The sequence below is a fragment of the Thunnus albacares genome, chromosome 23 (assembly GCF_914725855.1).
Source record: "Thunnus albacares chromosome 23, fThuAlb1.1, whole genome shotgun sequence".
Lineage (NCBI taxonomy): Eukaryota > Metazoa > Chordata > Actinopteri > Scombriformes > Scombridae > Thunnus > Thunnus albacares.
The window spans coordinates 2,064,351-2,089,752 of NC_058128.1; the positions used below are offsets into that span (position 1 = coordinate 2,064,351).

The 25,402-nt window shown below is 36.6% G+C and overlaps 1 protein-coding gene across 3 annotated transcripts; it reads right to left on the reverse strand.

Moving 5' to 3' along the window:
* Nucleotides 1-663: 663 nt before the first annotated feature.
* Nucleotides 664-17,137, reverse strand: LOC122975335 (rho GTPase-activating protein 8-like). Of its 3 annotated transcripts, none has more exons than XM_044343726.1 (14): nt 17,026-17,137; nt 16,515-16,568; nt 14,633-14,767; nt 12,828-12,915; nt 12,334-12,465; nt 11,130-11,216; nt 10,950-11,048; nt 10,376-10,486; nt 10,215-10,288; nt 8,656-8,733; nt 6,581-6,709; nt 6,361-6,464; nt 4,794-4,979; nt 664-4,595 (listed from the first exon to the last, which is right to left on the reverse strand). In XM_044343726.1, exons 2-14 carry the CDS (start codon nt 16,552-16,554, stop codon nt 4,338-4,340), a joined length of 1,521 nt encoding a protein of 506 aa, XP_044199661.1. In that variant the 5' UTR covers nt 16,555-16,568; nt 17,026-17,137; the 3' UTR covers nt 664-4,337. The 3 variants fall into 3 exon arrangements, with proteins under 3 accessions (XP_044199661.1, XP_044199663.1, XP_044199662.1); XM_044343728.1 differs by lacking the exon at nt 17,026-17,137 and adding an exon at nt 16,868-16,970; XM_044343727.1 differs by lacking the exon at nt 17,026-17,137 and adding an exon at nt 16,691-16,818.
* Nucleotides 17,138-25,402: the final 8,265 nt, after the last annotated feature.

Here is a 25,402-nt window from a genome sequence, read left to right on the forward strand (position 1 = left end):
TGTTGTTTGAGCTGCTGAACTCAAAGTGTTTGTTCTCAGCTGCACTTCAACACGTCTAAGAAGTCGATGTGTGATGCATCTATTCAGTCCCTTTTCCCCTTAAACCAGTATAGAAAATATGCCAAAAACTCTTTGTTTTTGTACTGGGATCGCTCATCTATGAATAATGTCTATATAGTGTTTGTTTGGTTTGTTTTTTTTTCTCCCTGCCTATTTTATATTTTTGGCTTTTTTACTCGTGTTTTATGACTGAACATTTAACGGTGACTAGCCTGTTAATCTGACAGATGAACACTGCCTCAAGTACAAATCGTTTTAAAATCCAGGGGTTTTCGTCTTTGTTTTGTTTTGCGTCATTTTATAGACACCAGTCAATCAGAAACGGGACAACTCCGTCAAACTGCAACAACACGTTCTGACTACCTGGTTTGACGTCGTTGACCCCCCCCCCCCCCCCCCCCCCCCCCCCCCCCCCCCCCCCTCCCAAAACAAACAAACAGTTGAGAATCAAACCAGGACGGCGCCGTCGTCTCCGGCTCGGCCCGTTTGTCTCGCTAGTCTTCCTGCTGGTCCAGAGAGGGTCCGTTTAAGTGTTAAAAACATTTTAGATTTTTTTTTTTTTTTATTTCTCATACTGTACTGACCACACAGTCGAGGTGCAGCTCTCTGCTACCTGCTGATGCACAAACATGAACAAATGGTTTAAAGAATTCAGAGAAAAAAAAAAAAAGCCTTTATCAGGATTAAAAAAATAAATAAATAAATAAATAAGGGGGATTTGTGAGGTTAGAAGTGAGAAGAAGGTGATTTTTATTTTATTCATATCCAGGTTCACCTGCGTTCGGTCTGTTAAGTATCAAAGATAACGAAGAGATTCTTACTGTTGAAGCATCAACTGCACGAAACTAAACATGTCAAACGTCTGCGGCCGGAAAAAAAAAACGACGAGCAATACGACGACTAAACCGTCCCGGAAGTTTTAATTAAAGTCCGAAGCTTCAAAACCATCATTATGAAGCGAAGCGAGTCTTTAACGTCGGAGGGTTTTTGCAGCATTTTGTCCAAAGAATTTTCTATTTTCAAATAAAAGCTGCCGGAAAACAAGACATTTAAATATTCTGTTCTGTAAAAACTAAATATTTCACATCTTTAGCAGCTGGAAAACATCAAGATTAAAACTAGATTCACATCCAGTAAATCTACAATCAGAGAAATTGGATCAAAATAAGAAACATCAACAGTCTTTGCACATCGAGTCCGTTTTTTTTAATCCGTCAGCCGACAAAAATCGTTACGCACAGAAACCTCGTACACTGAGTCCGATGCCTTTTATTACTATATTCTTTACGAAAATTCGCATTGCGAGGCGAAACGGAGTCGTCAAGCAGTGAGGATGATTTTGTGGTAAATTCTTGAAAGAACCACACAGTAAAAAGAAGAACAACACCGACATCCAGGATCCGATTGATCCTGAACCTGATCACAGGTGATCGACTGGATCCGCAGCCTCGAAACGCTGCAACATGCAGACCAGATCCTGATCAATAGTCGTCCTGTGATCAGCTGATAGTATCAGTGTTGTTTGCGTGTACGGTGGCTCTGAGTGGTCAAACAACTCTGTAAAGGCTCGAACCTGCTCTGAAAACGAGTCGTATTTATTTTTTTAACGTGCGGACGGAAAAAAAAACGGACTTGGTTCGCAAAGACCTGAACGCTTAAACTAACGTTAATCTGATGAATCTTCTGCTCAGAGAATAATGAATATCAGCTGTTACACTTTGCTAAAGTTGAAGGTGACGTCTTTAAATGTCTTATTTTATCTGATTAATTATACAAAACACAAATATAAAGTTTAGAAAGATTTAAAACAGAGAAGCTGGAAACAAACAAAACTATGAATGAACTAGTGATCGATGAGTTCAGCTCAGATATATAATTATATATGATTATATATGATTAACGCTGTGACTTTATGAGTTTCAGTAAATTGTGTTAAAATAGAAAATACTTTGGACACAAATATCAAACTTGTTCACAGATCAGAAACTTTTAGTTCTGACTTTTTAGTCACGTTTTACAGATTTGAACCAAACAGTTAAATATTTTCCCGCCGTCAGTCGGCGCCGAGCCGAATGCAAAGGTTATATGTTTAAAAAAAAAGAAACGCTCATCAGAATACAGAGCCTGCTGTGAGTCTGGGGAGAGAAACTTTTGATAAATTATTCCCTGAAATTAAAAATAATCCTCTCATGTTTCTAATTTCTGCTCCATAAATACTGAATTTAAATTCCAGAAACCAACTCGGCTGCTGTTAGAAGAAATGATCACACTTGTATGAAATCAAACATTCACCTGCAGGATGATTCACATTTCACAAAGAAAATAAATGTAATGAGTTAGTTTATTGTTTAAGATGTTAAAATGTTTTCTGAGGTAAACAAAACCATAAAATTAACAAAATAATTCAAAACGACTTCAGTGATATGAAACAGCTTCTCTGCTCTTCTTCCCTGAAGGACGTTTTATTTCATAAAAGTGTTTTAATTCTTCATAATACTGCAGAGATGGTTTTATATCGAGGAGAAGAACATTTAAACACACAGTAAAAACTTTTAAAGGCCTCATGAAATGAAAAAAATACATTTTAATTTCCATCAAAGCATCCAGACGACATTCATCCAATCAAACGTGACTTTGGTTGAGTAGCAGCTACATCGCTCATATACAACTACACTTCCATCAGAGTTATATGGAGACAGACAGGAAGTGGCTGCTGAGGTCTGATTCATTCATGTCTAAGCTCCGCCCACTTTTAAGCAGTCCAATCAAACGTGAAGGATTTGATTTAAATCCCTCTTGTACCTGTACGTCGCTCAAATGTTGTTTCATGAGGCTTTTAACAGTTCAAACAGTTTTACCTTCATCGGCTCCCCGACGCGCTGCAGGTTCTGCATCTGTGAGACAAACAGCAGATATGCATTAACATTGTACCTCGCTTGCCTTTATAAATGAATAAATCATGATCAGAGCGGAGTTGGTTCACATCAAATCTCACACTTGGGTTGAGTGAAGAAGCTCCTGATGTCAGAATGTACCATGTGATGCATATCCAACGCTCACCTGAGAGCTGCAGGACCGCCACGAGACTCCAGGTGGGGGAAAAAAACAAAACAAAATGGAAACCATATCAGCGCTCCGTGTCGCGTCGATGCTCCACCCTTCAGTCCCCACGTCACCCGTCCGTCCGTCCGTCCGTCCGTCCGTCCGTCCGTCCGTCCGTCCCCGTCGCCCCCCGAAAAAAACCTTCGTCATCCGTTTCTAGAAAATCTTCTCCGGGAGAAACTGTGCAGTGCTTAAACAGATCTATTTTAATACATGACACAACATTTGAACAAATAAGAAAAAAAAAAAAGTTAGAACATTTTTATATTCTTTTATCAAGGAGCAAAAAAAAAAAAAAGAAAAGAGAACATTGGGATTTTCTATTGTTTGCCAGTTCTGCATTCTGACTTCTAGCTTGCAACGTTTGATGTATTATTTTGCCATGAGGAGGCGGCGACGACACGAAAGGTGTTTAGATGGAAATGAAAATGTCTGTTGGCTGTTGAAGTAGAAGTTTTTTCTTTGTCATTAATAAGGGGACTGTCCAGTGGATAGTGTGTATAGGAAAAGTGTTTGTCTTAAATATGCCAATGTAGTTTTTTCTTCTTTATGATGCATTAAAAAGTTGATCGATGGAAGTTGGTAAATGGTTAAAGAGTAGTCTCACTTTTTTGTACCAAGTTCTTACGAAAAATGGAATCATTAATAAACAAAATTCAAGAACAAAACATTTGATACGTGTCTGTTTTCATGTTCGAATATTTTCATTTAGTGCAAACGATACAAAATTAGAACAATATGGAGAATATGTAGTTTACTGACCACACAGTAAAATATAAAAACATAAAAAACACAAGTAAATACAATCGATTAGTTGAAGATTATGTACGATTTTAGTCGACCAAGATTTTCTTTTGGTTGACTACAACCCTACATATGTTGGCGTTGAGCAACAGAGAAACTTTTACATTTTGTATGATGTGGTAAATTTTCTGAAAATGAGCTGAAAAAACTGACAAAATATCCAGATGTGAACGTTGGATTTGGGTTCATCCAGCGATTTAAATATGAAACAAATGAATCAGACCTTCTCATCATATATAAAATTGCCCCCAATGGTTTAATACAGTGGTTTGTATCAAGTTAATTGATAAATAAAAACTATTCATGGCATTATTTTTGGAAACACTCCACTTTTAGTGCCTAAAACTTTAGCACAGTGTGTCACGGTTTACTTAAAATGCTCTTAATTTGGGAACTGCTGGTTTAATACAATCAGAACCATTAAAGAGAAGGAGAAACAGTCTTTTGATAGATGTCCTCATATTTGTTGACATTCTGTCCTGAAGGTGGCGCCACAAGAAAACTGTGAAACTGAAGAAAAAGTGTCCAAAATGGAAATGGTTCATCCTCTGGGAGGCAGGAATGTGCTCAGGCTTTGATATTTTTGATATGTTCTGGGCAGAAACAGGCGTTTTGTCCAGATGGTGGCGCTAAAAAGAGTCAGGAGTTCATTAGGATTCATCCTCTGAGGACCACGAATGTTTTAATGTTATAGAAGCTTGTTCAGTAGTTGTTGAAATATCTCATTGAGCCAAAGTGTCCAAAAAATAATCTTTAAAAATTAAAAAAAAACATACATTCCTCTGGAGCCAGATGTGGTTTGTTGATCTGCCGGTTCAGGGTGTTACCTGTGCAGGTGGGCAGCGGGAGCCGAACACGCTGTGGAAATGTTCGATGAGGATCTCGGTGAAGATGTTGATGGGGGTCAGAGCGGTCAGAGAGATCGAACCCTGACGAGGCCAAACCAGGTTCACCCCGAACACACAGGCCAGGTTAGACGCACTCATCTTGTTGACGATGCTCTCCAGAGACACCTGAGGACGTCAGACACCCGTTACTCCAACGTTTCTGTTTCTATTGTATTCTAACGTTTAACTATTTGTTTAAACATGATTTTCTTTGTTATTTGATGTATCTTCAAGCTAGATATTATGCATAAAAGATTTATTATTATTATGATTACTAATAACAAGCTAGTACCCACCATCCTACCTTCTTATCTACCAGTTGTCCACCATTGTACCTACAGTCCTACCAACCTCGCCATCAACTCTGCTACCATCCTATCTGCCGACCTTCTGTCCTACCGACTTAACTTCTGTCCCATCACTCCACTGACATACCTACAGTCCTACCATCCTTCCAACCTCACTACCATCCCACCAACAGTCCTACCATCCTTCCAACCTCACTACCATCCTACCTACAGTCCTACCATCCTTCCAACCTCACTACCATCCCACCTACAGTCCTACCATCCTTCCAACCTCACTACCATCCTACCTACAGTCCTACCATCCTTCCAACCTCACTACCATCCCACCAACAGTCCTACCATCCTTCCAACCTCACTACCATCCCACCAACAGTCCTACCATCCTTCCAACCTCACTACCATCCCACCAACAGTCCTACCGTCCTTCCAACCTCACTACCATCCTACATACAGTCCTACCATCCTTCCAACCTCACTACCATCCCACCAACAGTCCTACCATCCTTCCAACCTCACTACCATCCCACCAACAGTCCTACCATCCTTCCAACCTCACTACCATCCTACATACAATCCTACCATCCTTCCAACCTCACTACCATCCCACCAACAGTCCTACCATCCTTCCAACCTCACTACCATCCTACCAACAGTCCTACCATCCTTTCAACCTCACTACCATCCTACCTATAGTCCTACCATCCTTCCAACCTCACTACCATCCTACTTACAGTCCTTCTATTGGATCTACACTCACCTGCGTCCTACTTATTTACTGTCCAACCAACCACCCAACAACTGTCCTACCATCTGTCTACTAACCTTCAGTCCTACCAATCTACTGTCCTACTCACCCACCCTACAGACTAACATACCTACTTCCTACCTTCCTACGATCATTCCTACCAACCTTCGTTGCGTCCTACCTACACCACCTACCATCCTTCCTACTTTTAATGAAGCTTTTGCCTGTTTCACACTGAATCACTGAGTCTGGTTACAGTTATTTTAAATCTGTCAGTGTGAAGAGTTTCAGCTGCATCACATGTATTAACATCATTCTGAACACTAAAGCTGAACATCTGTGTTACATGTGTTTGTTCAGGTTTCAGCGGTGAACCTTCATTTCTTTTTCCTGTAAGCATCTAAACAGTGTAAATACAACATAAACACATCAACATATGAGAGAGCAGATTCACCATGTGGAGGAAACACAGCAGATACTTTGTCACGATGAAGTTATGTTCAGGAAGACTTTCAACGATCTGCTTACACCTCGACACCCGCAGAGAGCTCTCCACATCTGAAACACACAACAAATCCACGTCTCTACACTGATATGTTCCTGATGTTCATGTGTTAATACCATCATCATCATCATCATCATCATCATCATCATCCTCCTCCTCCTGTACTCACTGAGGATGTCCTGAACCTGGTTGTAGACTCTGAAGGTCAGCAGAGGTTCAGGAAGCTCTCTGAGAAACGTCTTCAGGATCACAGCGGGAACGTGGACGTCGTCGTACAGCTCAAAGTTTACAGGCTTCCCTGAACCGGTTCAAAATAATTATAATAATACATTTTATTTACAGATACTCAACAGAATAAACTACAAACACACTAAAAGAACGAGACATTCATCACACATTAGAAGCAGTTCTGAAAAGGTGAGTTTTGATTAACGTTCTGAACACAGATTTATTTAAAAAGCACTTCTCTAAATGCACAATGATAATGCTAACATGCTAACATGCTAACATGCTGAGGTTTAGCAGGTGTAAAAATCTTAATAAATGAAGTCAGAAGATGACAGTTGAGAAATTGTAATTTTCTGATGTTTTATAGACAACAATTAATCAGTTGAAAAAAAAATATATAGACGTTGAGTTTGAGACAAACTGTTAATCGTGTTTTTGGTGTAAATGTGATACTTTAGAACATATTGAGCTGCAGATGGACGGAGCAGAAGAGGATTTTGCTGTAGAAGTTGTTGGCAAAGTTTCTATGAAAGTTTGTCAAGAATGTTTCTAACTTGTGATTCTCAGCTGACAGCAGCAACAACCAACGACAGACTGATATTCAGACGACGGGTTCGATATTCCTGTAAAGTTTAATCTTAATCAGCAGTGGCCATTCAGTGTTTTTATCTTTTGTAATTTCCTTTCTGCGTCGTAGTTTTTGTCGTTGGTGGCAGAGTCTGGATTCAAACTGCCGACGTACAACACCAGTTTGTTTGGCTTCCCTGTCAACAGACGCACCAGCTGCTCTTCTGTTTATTAAACTACATGCAGTTAAAACCAGTGACCACAGGTGTCAAAAACCACATCAACCAGGACTTTAAAAGCTGTTAAAATTCTTTCTAGAGTCCTTAGTAAACTGGATTCAGATGATCAGACTGATCCACAACGGTCCGGGTATCATCGGATAATTCGTAATTCATTTGTAATTCAAAAACCAAAAAAAACGTAAATCTGTTATTTGTTTCAAAACGAAAAACAAAAAAACGTTTTTGGTGTCAGAATCAGATAACGAAAAATCAATCAAACCCGGTCTGTTGTTGGTTTTTGCCGATTCGTTTTATCGTTATTCCCTTTTAGATTGAATATCCAGCAGGTCTGCAGACATTCAGCCGATTCGTTTTTGCGTTTGAAACCAAATAAGGAAGTCATATGTTTTTTTTTTCCTTTTTCATTTTAAACCAAAAACGAAAAATGAAATCACGTGATCTATATTCAACAGACTGTTCAATTTTGGTTTAGAAATCAAGTATTTTTGTCAGTTTTGTACGATAGCGGAAGCGGCTACATTAGCCTACCCATGATCCTCAGCGACCGTTGCTATGGTGAAGGAGGAGAAGATGATTTAGGCAAAAAAATTTGTCAAAAAATGACTTGGGCCATTATTTTAGGAAGGTGACGATATTAATATTGATGACTCATAGACTAAACAATCAGTCAATTAATCGAGAAATAATCAGCAAATTAATAAGAAATGAAAAACAATCATTAGTTTCTTTTCTGACTGTTTTACTTTAACCAGAGCTGATGATCAGTAAATACTTTCATCATCATTTAACTGATATTTTGTGTCAAAAATACCAAATTTTTACCAGTTTCATGGTTTAAATGAGCTGCTTTCTTTGTCTTTTATGCTAATAAACTGAATTTCTTGGTGTTTTGAATCGACTGAATGACATAAGAAGCAATTTAATCACATCGAGCTTCAGGAAACTGTGGACGGAATATTTCATTAATTTCTGAAATTTTACAGAGCAAACGATTAATCAATTAACGGTGAAACTAATCGTTAGTTGCAGCTCTGACTGCTGGACGACTTCCTGTCCTGCTCTGAAGTCTAATGAAGTGGAAAGTCACACACACACACACATACACACACACACACACACACACACACACACACACACACACACACACACACACACACACGTATTGATCTGCGCTTCCTGGTGGACAGAGATAAAGTCACTCACTCACCCAGGTTATAGAGTTTCTGAACATCCTTGATGAGCTGAACTCGAGCCGAGCGCCTGAAGATGCCCTCCGTCCTGACGCCTGCAGACACACACAGACCTTCGTCATCATCATCATCATCATCATCATCATCATCATCACTCACTGAGCGAAGAAAAGGCCACGAAGAAGAAAAATACCAAGAAAACTGACTTCATTGTTTTTCTGCTTATTATTTTTTTTAGTCTCTGATCAGATTCACAGAATCAAACATGACGACTTTAAAGTTATAACCATAAAAAACAGAAAAACAGAGAAAGTTTAGTGGGTTTTTTAATTAATGAATAATAAATGAATATTAATTTAATGGCTGAAGATCTTCACACATGAACAGATTTGTGTTGTTGATCAGAATAAAAGAGACAAAGTTTACACGTCACTATAAGCTGAGGAACAGGTGTCATTAATAACAATAATAATAATAATAATAATAATAATAACAATAATAATAATAATAATAATAATAATGTTTATCTTTATAGCACTTATCTGGGGTTGCAAAGTGATTTACAAGGACAAAATAAAAGAGCAAAAAACAAACAAGTGTTTCAAAACTGAATAAGAACATAAAGTAAAAAAATATATATATTAAAGATAACAAGACATTTTTAAATAAAATATTTAAAAGACATTAAAGGAGATTATACAAAAGCCTTTGAAAGACGATATTAGATATTATAATTATTATCATTATTAATAATAATCATAATTAAAATCTATCAGGCTGAATCATCAGTTCATCAGAAAGCAGATAAAACGGCTCTCTGATCAAATTAAAGCTCATATGATCATTTTATGGTTATTTTATTTTCAACACGTCAAACAGTCACATCTGACGTTTCAGCATCTCTGCTGGAAAAATGACTCAAACTTTTTCATTGTTTCATTTCTACTTTACACTGAAACACCTCATTAATTTATCAAATAATCGTTTTAATCACTTTTTTAAGCAAAAACGCTGAAAGATTTGAAGCTTTTCTTTGTCAAACGTGACGATAAAATTACTTGAGATAATAATCTGCAGATTAATTGATATTAATCGTTAGCTGCATCAGACCAACAATAACTTTTTATTAAAGCTGCCACGATTAGTCGATTAATTGATTAGTTGATCCATCAATCTGTTTTCTGTTGCTTATTCAGGACCAGTGACGGATACAAGCAGCCGAAATGATTCGTTGAAAAATAATCACCAACTATTTAAATAATTGAATTTAAATTTAAAGTCATTTTTTTAAGAAAAAAAAGCCAAAATTCTCTGATTCAGCTTCTTAAATATGAACATTTTCTGGTTTCTTTCGTCTCTCTGACAGTAAACTGAAGATATTTGAGTTGTGGACAAAACGAGACATTTGAGGACGTCGTCTTGGACTTTTGGAAACATTGATCAACATTTTTCACCATTTTCTGACATTTTATGGACCAAACAACTAAGTGATTAATCAATAAAGTTGCAGCTTTACATGTATATTTAAGTTAAAGATGGACTGAAGTCTTAAATCATCGTTAACGGAGACGCTCACCTTTCTCCTTCAGGTAGACGACAGTCTGACTCATGACAGGCGGGATTATCGCCGCCCTGTTCTTCTCTCTGAGGCTGTTCAGAAAACATCGATTGATTGATTGATTGATTGATAAATGATTGACGATGTTTAAATTGATGAAGAGTTTGGTAAACACTCACTACTGCAGACTGACACCAAACTGCTGCGTGGGCAGCGGGGGTCGAGGCGGGGGGGTCCTCACTGAGGGAGGGGGGCCGCCCGTCTGATCGGCTCGTAACTTCTCATCATGTCTGAGAAAACAAAACATGTTACATTCAAAAAGATCAACGGAGAATCTATCGGGTGTCGATTTATTGATTAGAAGATTGTCAGAAAATTACTTCAGTAATATTTAAAGCAAAAAAATGTCAAAAATTTGATGGTTTCAGATTCTTAAATGTGAGAATTTGCTGCTTTTTTTTAGTCTCACATGACAGTAAAGTGAATAGTTTTGGTGTCTGATGATGTCATGATGGTCATGTTTCACTATTTTCTGATTATTAAACACCAAACAAGTCGATTAATCGAGAATATGATCGACAGATTAATTGATAATGAAAATTATTGTTAGTTGCAGCCTTAATAGTTTAATTTTAGACACTTTTGACTGAAATTTGAGAAATGTGTATCAGAAAACCTCATTTTAAATAAATGAAGCTTTTAGTCAAATCGATCAATATTCTGTTTGTTTGTTTGTTTGTGTCTCTACAGTACCTGAGAACATCGGGAGGGATGATGAGCTGCTCGTAGTTCAGGTGATCTCTGAGCTCGTCCAGGTAGTTCACGTACGTCAACTTCTTCCCAAACTTGTGACTGAAGGAAAACGAGAAGAAGAAACTTTTAGTGCGACTGACGACGGTTCGAGTCTCTCAGCTGAATCAGACGTTTGTTTACCTGATCAAAGGTTTGAAAATGTTCCAGACGATTCGGATAAAGTTTGTAGGATGAACGACGTACAAAGTCTTCAGGTTCTTCTTGTATCTGGAACAAGAAGAAGTTTAAGATGAGTCTTTATCGATATCAAAAGCAGGATCAAGACAGAGGAGTTAAAATAAATATATATAAACATCGCACAAAAAGTAAGGAAATTTGTATTTGGTAGATTATTTCTTTGTTGTAACAATGTTTCTCGGCAATAAACCTGATACCGTTGGAAAGCCTGTTTATTTCCCTTTCAAAAGCTGAGTATGTGGGTTGCGCCCATGAAAAATTTGCCAAATCTTCTCCGCCAATGCCAAACAGCTTATTCTATCATTGACTCTTGTTTGGTGTTTGGTGGATTGGATGATTGAAGTTTGAAGAAACAAGACATATTGGCAATTTAACAATTTATTCATTTAACAAACAGGAGCCTCAGTAACATGTGGAAGAACCATACACAGCCACAACAGCCTGGCACCTCGTCCTCATGCTGGTCACACTCTGCTGTTTCCAGGCTTTCCAACTGTGTAAGATTTATTGTTAAGAAGCATTGTTACAGCAAAGAAATAATCTACCAAACACAAATTTCCTTACTTTTTGTGCTAAGTTTACATATATAAAATACAATCTCTGTTTGAGCTGCAACAACTAATTTATCGTTTTGTTTATAAAATGTCAGAAAATAGTAAAAAATAGTAGTAACGTCTTGTGTTATTTGATCAAAAGTCACAAATACAAAGATACACAGAAAAGCTTCCAATCATCACGTCAGAGAAACTGAAAACAGCAAATTTGTTGATAATTTGGCTTAAAAAAAAAAGACACTAAAACGATTGTTTGATTATCAAAATAGTTGCAGATTAATTTTCTGTCAATCGACTGATCGTTGCAGCTTCAGTCTTTATATTTTAGGTTTAAAATATTCCATTTATATTGTACAAACTTGTTCAAATGTTTGTTTTTGCAGGTTTTTTTAACTTTAGTGACACATAAACAAACTAATACAAACACAAACAGACTAGAACACCTGCAAAAACTGAGACTGAAAATGAAAAAACACTTTTTATGAGACGCTGTTTCACCGTTAATCACTTTTAACAAAAATGGTGAAAACAAAAACACTTAAATCCATGTTTTAGTCGTATAATAAAGGCCTGGTTGTGTGTTTGTGACGTACTTCCTGTCGAACTCGCTGTAAGCTTCTCGTAACCATCGCAGCGACGGCTTGTTGCTGCTCTTCAGACCGTAGTGGAAGTAAACCAGTATGTAGTCCATCTCCACATACTGGTCCAACGTGAACTTCAGGTACCTGCAGCAGGAAAACAACCAGACAAATAAACATCTGAAGTCAAACTTTATTTGTACAAGTCAGATGTAAACAAATAACAGTAATAAAAAGATAAAATAGAAAAAAGACATCACAGCAAGACTTTTTATACGTTATAGAGCTGCAACGATCAGTTGAACTATTATGAGAATTAAATCATCGTTTTAGACATTTTTTAAGCAAAAATGCAAAATATTTACTGGAAGCTTCTCAAATGTGAGAATTTGAGGTTTTTCTGTGACAATAAACTGAACATATTTGGATTTTTAACTGTTGATCAGATGATTATAACAGATATGATGAATGGAGAACATAACGAGCAGCTCTGGTTTTATTGGACGTACTCCAGCAGCCGGCGGTGGTTGAGCTGGTGTGATGGAGGCAGACAGCAGCTGCTGAAGATGATCAACTTCCTGCCGTAGTTGTCGTCTCCTGAAGAGGAAACAAACGAGTATAAACTCAGTGATTCCTGCTGATCAACACACATCTCAACACTGAAGTTTAATGTTTAAACCTGCAGTAACTGATGTTTTGTCCGCTGGTCTGATTCAGAAACAAGTAGAGAACACAACTCATATCATCAGCTTTCCAGTTGACATGTTGAACTTGTTAGCAAACAGTTGCTTATTTCCACATCCAGCAGTTAAAACATGATCATCACATTGATGATGTCAATAATTATTTGTGGGGTTCCTCAGGGTTCTATTCTTGATCTTTTGTAGTTTCAATCTAGTTAAAGCTGCTTGAAATTATGTTTTTTGTCCACTTGTCTTCAGCAGAATAGCCTCTAAACATGACGTCCGTCATATTATCAGCGTATAGAGCAGTTGTGGCTAACATGTTAGCAAACAGTTGTTTATTTCCACATCCAGCAGTTACGGAGCAACATTATCATTCATGTCCACCTGGTGAATGTGAGTCCAATATTCACTCTCTTTTAGCTCTGTTTTTACTCTCTACCAACTCCTGAGGGAAATATCTGGCTCTTTAGCTGCTAAATGCTCCACTATGTTCACCAGCTAGTCTACAGCTAACTGTGTCTGTTTGCCGTTTGGTGCTGAGCAGGTAGTGTACAGCGGCTTTTGACAGCTTTTTCTCTAAAAAACGACGCTATGAGAGCGCTGAGAGTGAATCAGAACAGTAAAGTTGCAGCCGGACAGATAAACAATGAGCTGAAACTCACTATAAAGCTCCGTAAAGCCGAGAGGAGCTGCAGAGTCTCTGATAATTCTCTGTAGGTTCATCACCAACACATTACACACATAGATCAGACTGTGCAGTTATAGGTCATATTGATTAAAGCTGCTTTAAGGATGTGAATGAAGCCTGCAGACAAAACAGCAGCAGAATCTTTATCTGAGAGTTTGAGAGGAAAACATGTGATCAGAGAGAAATATGAACCAACATTCAGACTGAGACATTGAGATGTTTGACACGAGGAATCACAGTTTTCATACTTTTATATATTATTCTATCATAATAAATTCTCTTCCATCATTATATACGAATCTATTATATATCATGACGATATCTTCCATCATCATATGTCAGAGATGCAACGATATGAAATTTCAGAGCCAAATCTGATACAGATACAATAATAATATAATAATATTATTACAAATGTAAAAATGTGAAGATGTCAATAAATACAAATATTATTATTTTATCATCATTATTAATATTTTGTCCTCATAGTGAACAAAATATTAGAAACATCTTTCAATATATGACATCACCACCTACTATGAGCTTTATAATAATCAAATAATAAATATAATACTAATAATATCATAATAAACATAAAGTAGAATTAAAGTTATATTTATAAGCTTTGCTAAAGTAGAATCACAGGATTAGATGTAAAGCTGCAACGATTGGTTGATTAATTAGTGTGATAATTATTGTTTTAGTGGTTTTTTTTAAGCTTTTCTGTGTCATTCATGACATAAACTGAATATATTTATGTTTCTGACTGTTGATCAGATGAAACAAGACACTTAAAGACGTTTCCTTCATTTTCTAGCCGATTAATGGAGAATGTCATCGTTAGTTGCAGCTCTAATTAGGCATTTTCCTGATTAAGTGAGAATATAGAATATATAGATTGATCTCAGCCGTATGTTTCCATGGTTACAGTCAGACTGACCGGAGACCTGGATGATGCCGTGTCGAGCCACGTCGTAGTACGGATGTGATGAATCGGGTCTGAACGTGCCGCCGGGAGGAAGTGACGGACGGTCTGAGACACCCTCCTCATCCTCGTCTTCCTCCCTCTGAAGCTCTGCAACAGTTACAGGAAAACAAACAAAACATTTTTACACACATGAAGTTCAGGTTCAATCTGAAGCGCAGAGCACAGATTCCCGCTACTGTGTGTGGGGGGGCGCCACCTACCAGTTAACGACATCATGTTCTTATCTGTTCCTAAAGAACACAGATTACGGAGTCGGGAGCAGAGCCAGACGACTGGCTGGAAACTATCACCGCCATCGCTGCTCTGCTGGGGATGTTTATTCTGCGGCGCTGCGGGAAGCTTTTAGTAAACACACAGTCATCGGTCTGATAGCAGACAGGAAATGATCTGCTCTGACTGAACGGACCAATTTAGCTCAGAGAGGCAGGAGAAGAAGAAGAAAAAGAGAAAGTCTCTGCTGCGACTTTATTCACAGTGAAAGAAGAAGAAACTGAAACTCTGTATTGATCTCTATCAGACATGAAGGTGAAGGAAACACCTGGAAATCACCAACACTGTCAGCAGCAGAACTACACTTCCCAGAAGGCCTTTGGGGCATGAAAACAGGAGGTCTAACTCTGCTAAACTGAGGGCAACGACTTCAGTTATTTTAAGCTTATATTTCTTTACATTTTGTCAAAAAACAATGTGCTGAATTATTCAAACTATCAGCAGATACTGAGGAGGTTCTGCAGTTCTGAGGAGCATCTTCTTTATTTTATTTACATGCAGATTTACAGACATTTAGTCATGAGACAATAATATCTTCACAAAGTCACAATGAATCTAAAAATATGTTTCATGCCTGTGAGTTGTGACTCTGAGGAGGAGGAGGAGGAGGAAGATGTTTGAAGCTAAAAGGTTTAAAGGTGAATTAATCCTCCATCAGCTGAGTGTGTGTGTGTGTGTGTGTGTGTGTGTGTGTGTGTGTGTGTGGTGTTTTTAGCTTATATTTGTTTACATTTAGTCTCCATTTATGGAGGTTTATTAGTGGTAGATGTCAGAGATAATGATATCTTCAGGAAGTGTGTCACTGTTTCTGTAATTTGCGTCAAAACTCATCAAATCTGAACGCAGACATGATGTCAGTGTGACTCACACTTTACTGGTTATTGGTAAACAACAACTTGTTAGTAGATCATGAGAATAAGAAGAATATAATAATAATAATAATAATAATAATAATAATAATAATAATAATGATCCTTCAGGGGTCTTTAAGGGCCAAACACACAGTTACAGTTCACACACTGAAATAAATCAACTTATAACAACGACAGTAATTATAAAGAACCTGTGACTGAAAATAAGAGTCATATATTTGATACTGTCCAGATAAATATGAAATATATCATTTTATCAAAGATTGAGAAACATGTTTAATATTTTAAAATGTTATCAGACAGAAAACTAAAAAAAAAAATCATGTTTTGTCTCTTTTATGTAAATTAAACTTCAAGATTTCTCAATTTATCGACTTTGAATGTCTCATCTGAGCTTATTTATTATTTAATCACAGGAGCTTTATTGCACCAGGTGTTGTATTTGTACCTGTGAGAGTAACAGACCTCCTTATTAATCAATAAACCTCCACACGCTGTGGTCTTAATGGGAAGTCTGGGACTGTTACTGGAAACACTGTGTGTCACATGAGCGGACACTTGATAACTTGCACGTAGTGAAACTGTGGATGAAGTTTCTCCTGATCATCATCATCATTACATTCATAATGTGTCTGTTTGCTGATTCTATGTTATTGTTATTTGTCATCCTGTCTTGTGTGTTTTAAACTCACCAACTTGTGCCAGCTGCTCCAGATCAGCTGTTGAAGTCATTATTGATGGAAAGTCTGAACATGAAGAAAAAGGACAAAAATAGAGATTAATAACTATTATTGAACCCTGTTGGCTCCTAAAACACACAAAAACTGATATTTAAATGAATGTTAGTATCGTAGACATGATATAAAACCTTCAGAGAGTCATAAAATCTGAATTTCACTGAACGAATTATCAGCAGAACAAAACGATCAAAGACTCGAGATGTTATCTGAGCTTGAAAATACAGTTTGAAGACTCGATAAGGTGAAAGAGCAGAATAACACACAGACTGACACAGCGAACCTAATGATTAACACCTCAGACACACCTGAGCTGCTTCATTAAAGCCAAAAAACTGAGTTTAACAGCGAAACACGACATTAACACGATGAACCTTCTTATCTTTTCATCTTCCGGCGCTTAATGTGACACTTTAACATCGTCAGTGAGAAGATATGAAGCAGTAAGAAACCGTCAAACACTCACCTGTAACAGTAGAGAAGCTAATATTAAGAAATCCTCCACATCACGCAGGTAGAAAGTTGATCCAAACTTCCTCAAAGTGCAACCGCATGTGGGCTGAGCTACTGCGCATGCTCAGTAGAAAAAGAAAGTCTTGTGTCAGTGGTGGAAAGTAATTAAGTACATTCACTCAAGTACTGTAATTAAGTACAGTTTTGAAGTACTTGTACTACTTTCTACTTCCACTCCACTACATTTCAGAGGGAAATATTGTACTTTCTACTCCACTACATTTATTTGACAGCTTTAGTTACTTTTCAGATGAAGATTTGACACAATGGATAATATAACAAGCTTTTAAAATACAACACATTGTTAAAGATGAAACCAGTGGTTTCCAACCTTTTTGTCTTTTGACGTCTTACAAAAAGCAGTGTGTAGTCGGGGTCACATTTCACATGTCTATGAGTTGTTAACAGCTCCACCAAATAGTGATTTTTCCCTCTAAACTTCTCACATGCTTTCATTTCAATAAATGTTCAAATGATCCAATATTTCAGCAAAAATCAAAGATTAGAGAAAAAGTCCAAAAACTGAAAACAGATTTGTGTATCAGAACTTTGTTTTTTCTTCTTTCCTCTCCCATTAATCATCTCACCACCCCTCAGATTTATCTGCTGACCCTTTGGAGGGGCCCCGACCCCTAGGTTGGGAACCACTGGACTAAACTAGCTAACTGTATATAAAGTAGTGTAAACTAGCTCCACCTCCAGCAGCTACAACAGTAACATGCTGCTCTAACACTGATGCTTCACTATTAATAATCTAATGATGTCATATATAATAATATATCAGTCAGAGGGACCAAACCACTACTTTTACTGCAATACTTTAACTACATCAAGCTCATAATACTTATGTACTTTTACTGCAATACTTTAACTACATCAAGCTCATAATACTTATGTACTTTTACTGCAATACTTTAACTACATCAAGCTCATAATACTTATGTACTTTTACTGCAATACTTTAACTACATCAAGCTCATAATACTTATGTACTTTTACTGCAATACTTTAACTACATCAAGCTCATAATACTTATGTACTTTTACTGTCGGAGGATTTTTAATGCAGGACTTTTACCTTTAATGAAGTATTATTACATTGTTGTATTTGTACTTTTACTGCAGTAAAGGATCTGAATACTGTTGATGTTATCTACCAGAAAATGTGATAAAACAAAAGAAAGAAAAAGTGCAACAAAGCGCGGCCGGATTAACCCGTTCGGGGTTCCTGGAGCCAGAATTTCCTGTTGACCCCCACCACCACCACCACCACCACCACCACCCACCTCTCAGCCTTTGTGCATTGTGTTTGTAACCTGCAGCCTCCAGAAACCAACCAGCAGTCATATGTTAGTTTAACAGGGTCGGTCCAGTGTGTTTCCACCTGCCACATATTCATCAGTGCTTCTCTCTGGTGCTGGATTTACAGTTTATGTATCATGACGATTATCCTGTGAAAGGTTAATGTGTGATTTATTAGTTTAATGAGACATAGTTGTAATAATATAAAATATGTCTTCATTGTAGAAGTTATAAATATTGACAAATACTGTACATTAACACTTTAACCTGCTTATAATGACATTACAGTGTTTATAAACTGTTTATTAAATTAAAAAGTAAAGTGTTTGACTTTGTCCGGAACATATGGACGACACAGATGGTGTGACAGACTCAAATATTAATCATCTCCTGCTCCGACCGAGCTGCCTGATGAATGTCTGGCATGTTTTCTTCGGCTTCTTGGACTCAGTTTTATTTATGTGTCAGTCGAATGTGTCTCAGGTTTTATTATTCCGAGCGAGTCTCACCTGCAGCGACTGACTGGCGGCTCTGTGAAGCATCACTTCATCTGAATATGAGTCCGTCAGTCAACAGCAGACCTGAGACTTCCAGATGGAGAATGCTGAAATTTATTAAAACTGACTAATTTTGAAGGAAATTTCTTTATAATTTGAGTTATTTTCCCCACACATGTGTATATCTAACATTCACATAAATCAATACATATGTATACAAATGGGGAAAATATAAGAAAATAAGATATAAACAAGAAAACAACCTTATTCACCTTATTCCTTATATTACATATTATATACTATTTTTTAACTGATGTTTGATGTTTGTGAATTGATTTTGTTGTTTTTGTTGAAATAATTTTCTAGCTTTTGACAAACTACATTAACCCTTTCATGCATGGTGTCCACTACAGTGAGCAGGTATTTGGAAGCCATCTTGAACCATTTAAGTTGTAGCACCATGTCCCAACTACCAGGTGTTGAACCCCCAAAGTGTCGTCTACAGTTCCATCTGAATATCATTTTTGACTCTCTGCGATTTTGAGATATTGAATCATAAATAAAAAAATGGCGGAAATGCACCAAGTAGCTCAGGAATATTTGTTAAATACTTTTATTCTCAGAGAAAAAAACAGGTAAAAAGTATATTTTTCAACTAAATAAGATGTTTGAAATACTTTTATCAAGTTTTTAATAATATTTTTCTTGTACATTATTTTCTGTGAATGAAAATACATCTGTCTCATGCAGCAAACGGTACATTCTGTCTATTGGACCTCGGTCTTATTTATCAAATATCCTCTCTATTGTTGTTTTTATCTAATGTTCCAATGTGTATTCATACCCTTGGCTCTTAGTAATAAAATAATATATATATAAACATATATACATATTTTACCTATATTGATTTCCATAAATCACTTTTTACTCCATTGATGCAAAATTCAATATGTTAAAAAAAAGTTACTGACATGATTTTTCACTTGTTTAAGAGTAAAAATAAACAATAAAAAAAAATTACTCTGTGATTTAATAATTCATGCATGAAAGGGTTAATAAATCTTTATTTATATTTTTATATTTAGGTTGTGCTGATTTTAGGGATATAAAATACTTGATGGTAACATATGAAATAACATATAGAAACAGTGATTTATGGTCATTGTTTTCCCTCACTCAACATGTTTGGTATATTAATTTTCACAATCCTGTCACTCATTGATGTATGAATTTATTAACTAACTTCTGCAATGGTCCGAGTTCTCCTTTAAAACCCTTCAAATTTAACCTGACTGTCAAGATAAGAAATCCAGCCATCAGCCATTCAAGGATTTATATTTTCTTTATAGTCAGCAGGAAACAGGATTATAAGAACAAAATCAAAAGTTGCAGGTTCAGTTTATTTGATCAGCTTTAGCTCGAGGCAGAAAATAAATCTCTGCTCACATCACACATGTGCTTTTATCTTCAGAAGAAGTTGTTGTGATGTCAGAGGAAATACAATCATCATCAGCTGTGATCAGATTGGTGTAAAGTTGTGAAAGGCTGACATCTGCTGGACAGAGATGAAGCACTGCAGAAGCACCACAGCTTCATCTCTAGTTTTGTGTGTCTCGCTCAAAAATTCAAAATGACCATAATCAGATAAAGTAAAGCGTTCAGAGCAGCTTGAAGCCCTGGATTTTAACTTTCAGGCAGCATTTCTGTTTAACATCCAGCATCATAACAGCATATAAATAACAGAAAATCACAAAAAGCCCTATAAAGACTTCTTGTTGATACAGACTTAAAAGTTGAGGTTCAGCATTGACTTTAACAGCAATTAAGAAAACAATCTCACTACTATAAAAAAAAGAAACAAGCAAATAAAGAAAATAAAGAGACTATGATTCCTGTCTTAAATTGTGTATGTGTTTATTTAAAAATCTGGCTTTTAAGGGACTTTATAATGTGAACATGTATCTTTAAATGACATATAGTAAACGCATAGTGATAAATAATCACAATAACAAGAAGAAACATGCACATGAACTTTTCATGAACCTGAAAAACTTTTGTGGTCAGATATATTCACATGTGCATTTTCATCATTCATATATTTGTATTGTGAATCTCTGAAAAAACAAATGTTGTTTTTGATGGGGACACAATTGGTTTTTAATTTTAATACTCTGTCAAAAAAATAAAATAAATAAAATAAAATCTGAAGTGTCTCCGGCTTCACTCACTCTGAAGTCTCCTGCAAAAAGAAATCCTGGAGGGAAGGATTTTATCACAAACAAATTTATATGCAAAGCTGCCATAAACTCTGCGGGGAGAAATTTCTCAGAAAGAGTCTTTTGCCCCAGAGCCCCCGGCTTCACCGAGACAAAACCCAACAAAGAGGGAGTTACATGAGATGGAAGGGACCAGAATAAAGACATCAATAACACCAAAATCAGAGCAGAGTCAAACAATATAATGTCAGAGGGATTTCCATTGTTAATAAAGGAGGTAATTAAGAGGCAATTAGGCTGTCTTCAACACTGGGTTTCTAAAACTTCAGGCTGCTGCAGCCTCTTTTAGTTCTGTTATATTATTATCTCAACATGTCAAACTGTTGTGATCATAACATCTTGAGATAACAAACACTGTTCATATTCAACTCTTTAGGTCCTCCCTAATGTTATCCCAAGACATCAAATATTGTTTTTGGTGTGCCTCAGGGTACGACACTGGGCCCACTGCTGTTTCCCAGTATTGCGTCAGCGTTAGCCTGAGGCAGAGGCAGCCTGCTGCTGGTGGCTAAATCATTAGCACGTCCTGACCCCTGAAAAGACAAAACATCTGTAGTGTGTTGTGTGTGTTAAGATACAAGAAAATATTGCAAGAAATGTCAAGAAACAACAGATGCTCCTCGCTTGTCTTTGTGTTTTGTGGTGGCAATGAGAAATATGTGAGACTTCTCTAAAGCTACAAATAAATTAATACAAGTCTAAAGCTGTGTTTATACTTGATTCAAGTGTTTAATGAGAATCACACTTTTGATATGAACAGTGTGGGATTTGATTTACAGTTAAAAGTTCAGATATATCACCACTGCAACGTTAGATGGATTTATCATATGCGTTCAGTCCATTTGGCTTGAAATCGTGTTTGAAAAGAAGAAAAAACAAATTCTTCCTCCAGCAAACAAAAAGTTGAGTCCAGAAGCAATAAAATAACCCTTTGCTCACTACAGTCAGCCTTGTCTCATCTGGTGTGACCAGTAACATAATGCTAGCTTATCTTAGCTAATTTGAGCAAACTTTAGAAAGATTTGGCTGTGTTACTGATATTTATAAGTCCGTTAGCTGACTTTGTGACATTCATTCCTTTTATCTGATAATGTTAAATGGTTAAACTGTAACTAACTGTAATCGTCACTTGTGGACAAAGTTTATAGTCTCGTTTAATTATTCTCTCCAAAGTAACTGTTTACTTTTATTTAACTTATCCTCTTTTGTCTCTTGTCATTACTGAACATGAGATTGTTTCAGTCTTTTATTCACTGTGATGGAGAACAGCGATCACATTGAGCAGAAGGTTTACAGATGTCTTTATTAAATTTGTGAAAGTAAAATAGATAACTGAGTTGTTCTTCAGCTTCCTTCATCTTGACTTCGCCCTCTCCAATCTCAACCGGCTTTAGAAAGGAGAAAACACAAACATCCCAAGCCGACCAATCACAGTTTTGTGGTCTGTACACGGTGCCCCTGTAGCCAACGTAACCCTGATGTGCACTAATGTTTTGAGAAGACGCACATCAGCTGTGATGTAGCTACAGAGCCTAAAGCACTGTTGTAACCCCTTAAGACACTTAGACAATTATAACTTCTCAACAAACTTCTACAACCACTCTAGCAGCTCTGTGAGGCTGCACTGTACTGGTACAACGGTGCTTTGAGCTAAATGCTAACATCAGAATGCTAACATACTCATGATAACGATGTTTAGCAGGTAAAGTGCTTTCTGTGAAGCACATTATATATTGTGTTTTGAAAGTATTATATAAACAAGGTTCGCTTCCTTACTTGATAATGTTTACCATGGTCACCATCTTATTTCAGAGTGTTAGCATGCTAATATTTGCTAATCAGCACTAAACATAAAGTCCAGAGGCAGACGGGAATGAGAGTTATTACAATTCATACTATGGGGAACATGAATGTCTGAACCAAAGTTCATGGTAAGTTGTTAAGATATTTCACTAAAATGATCCTCATGGTGGCGCAAAAGTCAGAGGTTCACCAAAGTCTTTAATTCAATTATTATTGTTTTTGTTGTGTAAAGCACTTTGTGTTTATTTGTATGAAAAGTGCTATACAAATAAAGTCTAATTGATTGATTACAAGCTATTAGGTTACATTTGAAAAGCTAACAAGTAACAAGACCACTACCATGACCACAGTCCCTCAGTTGGCTACAACAGTCATAATCTGAAGGGCACAATTCAGCAAACCGACTGTTTTTAAAAATATAAAATCTAAATTTGCAGAAGAGATAAAATTGTTTAAAATGTCTTATTAGAGAGGGATTTTACACTGAGAGGAATCATGTTAAAGAATGTGTGCTGGGTCAAGTCCCTGCTATGGCTCACTGTATGTATTCATGATGATAAACGCTTCACATAGAGGCTGTACAACACTGGGGAAATGATGAAAACACAGCTTCAAAATCTGCTCTTATCTGCTCCACACGACCAGCAAATACACACAACCACAATATATCTGCAAGCATGTAAAAAAAGAGGGGTTTTGATATGGTATTCTGTGATTATGCAAATTAAGAGTGTACATAGGGACTATGTGACCCAAATATGGAAGAGAATAATGATGAGCTTAATCACTGGCAGCAGATACTTGACACCTCCACATGCTGTATGACTGGGAATATACTGTAACTGGGAGACAGATTATAAATATTCTCCTAATCTAAATATAGTAAGAGGAAAAAGATTTACACAATGAACTGACTGTCATACGAGCCGAGGATTCACCTTTACATTTAAGTGTACAAAAATTGCACTGTGAATTTATTACACCTGAACTTTAACATTTGCATTTCATTATTTTATGTTTCCCTTTAAATTTTCAAGTATACATAATTTTGTTTTTTCATTGTTGTCAGTGAGTTTTTGCCTTATCTGTAGAAACCACAAGTTCAGCTTAATCTCTTGGTATACTGCACTTGTTTGTATTGGATAAAAACTTTTAAAAGGACAAACCACACCAGAATCCTTTACTGTAACCTGCCTCCCCAAAACCTGAACGGAAAAATAGATTTGCAAGCAATTTAAAACATAAACCTGGTTGCAATAATTTCATGTTTCTCCATTGCTAAGACACATTTCTTGAAATGATGCTCCATTTCCCAAAACTCTAACCACAATTGCGTAACTGCACACTCATCTTCACAAACTTAGAACTCTCCACTTAAAACCATATAATCTTACATCTAAACCAAACTTTGCCTTTAGACACCACACAAAAAAACACACCACATAACAGCCGTTCAAAACACTACTGTAAAAACCTGACACTGTGATGATAAATGGTGCTCTTTACATGTTGAACACAATATAAAGACACAACACATGTATACATTTTCAACATTTTTAATTCCTCGATAAACTGTCGTAAATTAAACGGAAATTGAGTGGAAAAGTAATTGTACTGTAAATATATGCAACTGATTAAGAACATAGAATAAAGTAATGTATGTATTGTAATGTAATGTATTTACCAATAAACCAATGAAAAAAAACAGTTTATACATAAAGAAGTAAATCATCCATCATTCAAAAACAAGTGAACTGACTCATGATCCTGTTATCTGTCTATCCAGAGCTTCTGATTGGTGTGTGAACAATTTAGACTCTTAGTGTTTCCACCTGTTGTGTGTTAATTGGGTTCCAGTTGTGATGACTTGAGCTGATGATATTGAATGCCAGTGTTTTCTAAATGAGGGTTTGGGAAATGAGTCTGTCTTTTGGTAGATGGTGTCATGATTTTGTATGTTTAGGCCCAGTTATGGTGTGTAAGCAATCAAGAAAAACTGTAATAGAGCTTTTTAGCCTGTTTTAGCTCTTAGTTTTGGTTTCAGAGTGATTACAGCTTGTTGTGCTGCCCCCAGAGTGACCAAACAAATAAATTAATGCAGGTTTAAAGGCTCAGTTCCACCCAAATTACAAAAAAACATATTTTCTCTCTTATTTCTGGTGATATCTGTCCATACAGATACTTTTGGTTTATTTTGTCCCGGCTTTGAGAGATCCATCCGAGATTTCTACCACCACTCAATTACAATATACAGTGTTGTCTTTCATTGGATGTATAATGAAAATTGTTTGACATTATATTGTGTGGATTATCCACAGTAATTGGGGATTTGTTTCAGTAAAGATATGTTGGTGTTGAGTTTTGTTTATGTATGTTTTCAATGTGATGAGCAGCACAAACAAAAATTGAAATTCATCGTGTTGGTGTGGAGACAAACATTTCAGAGACTGATA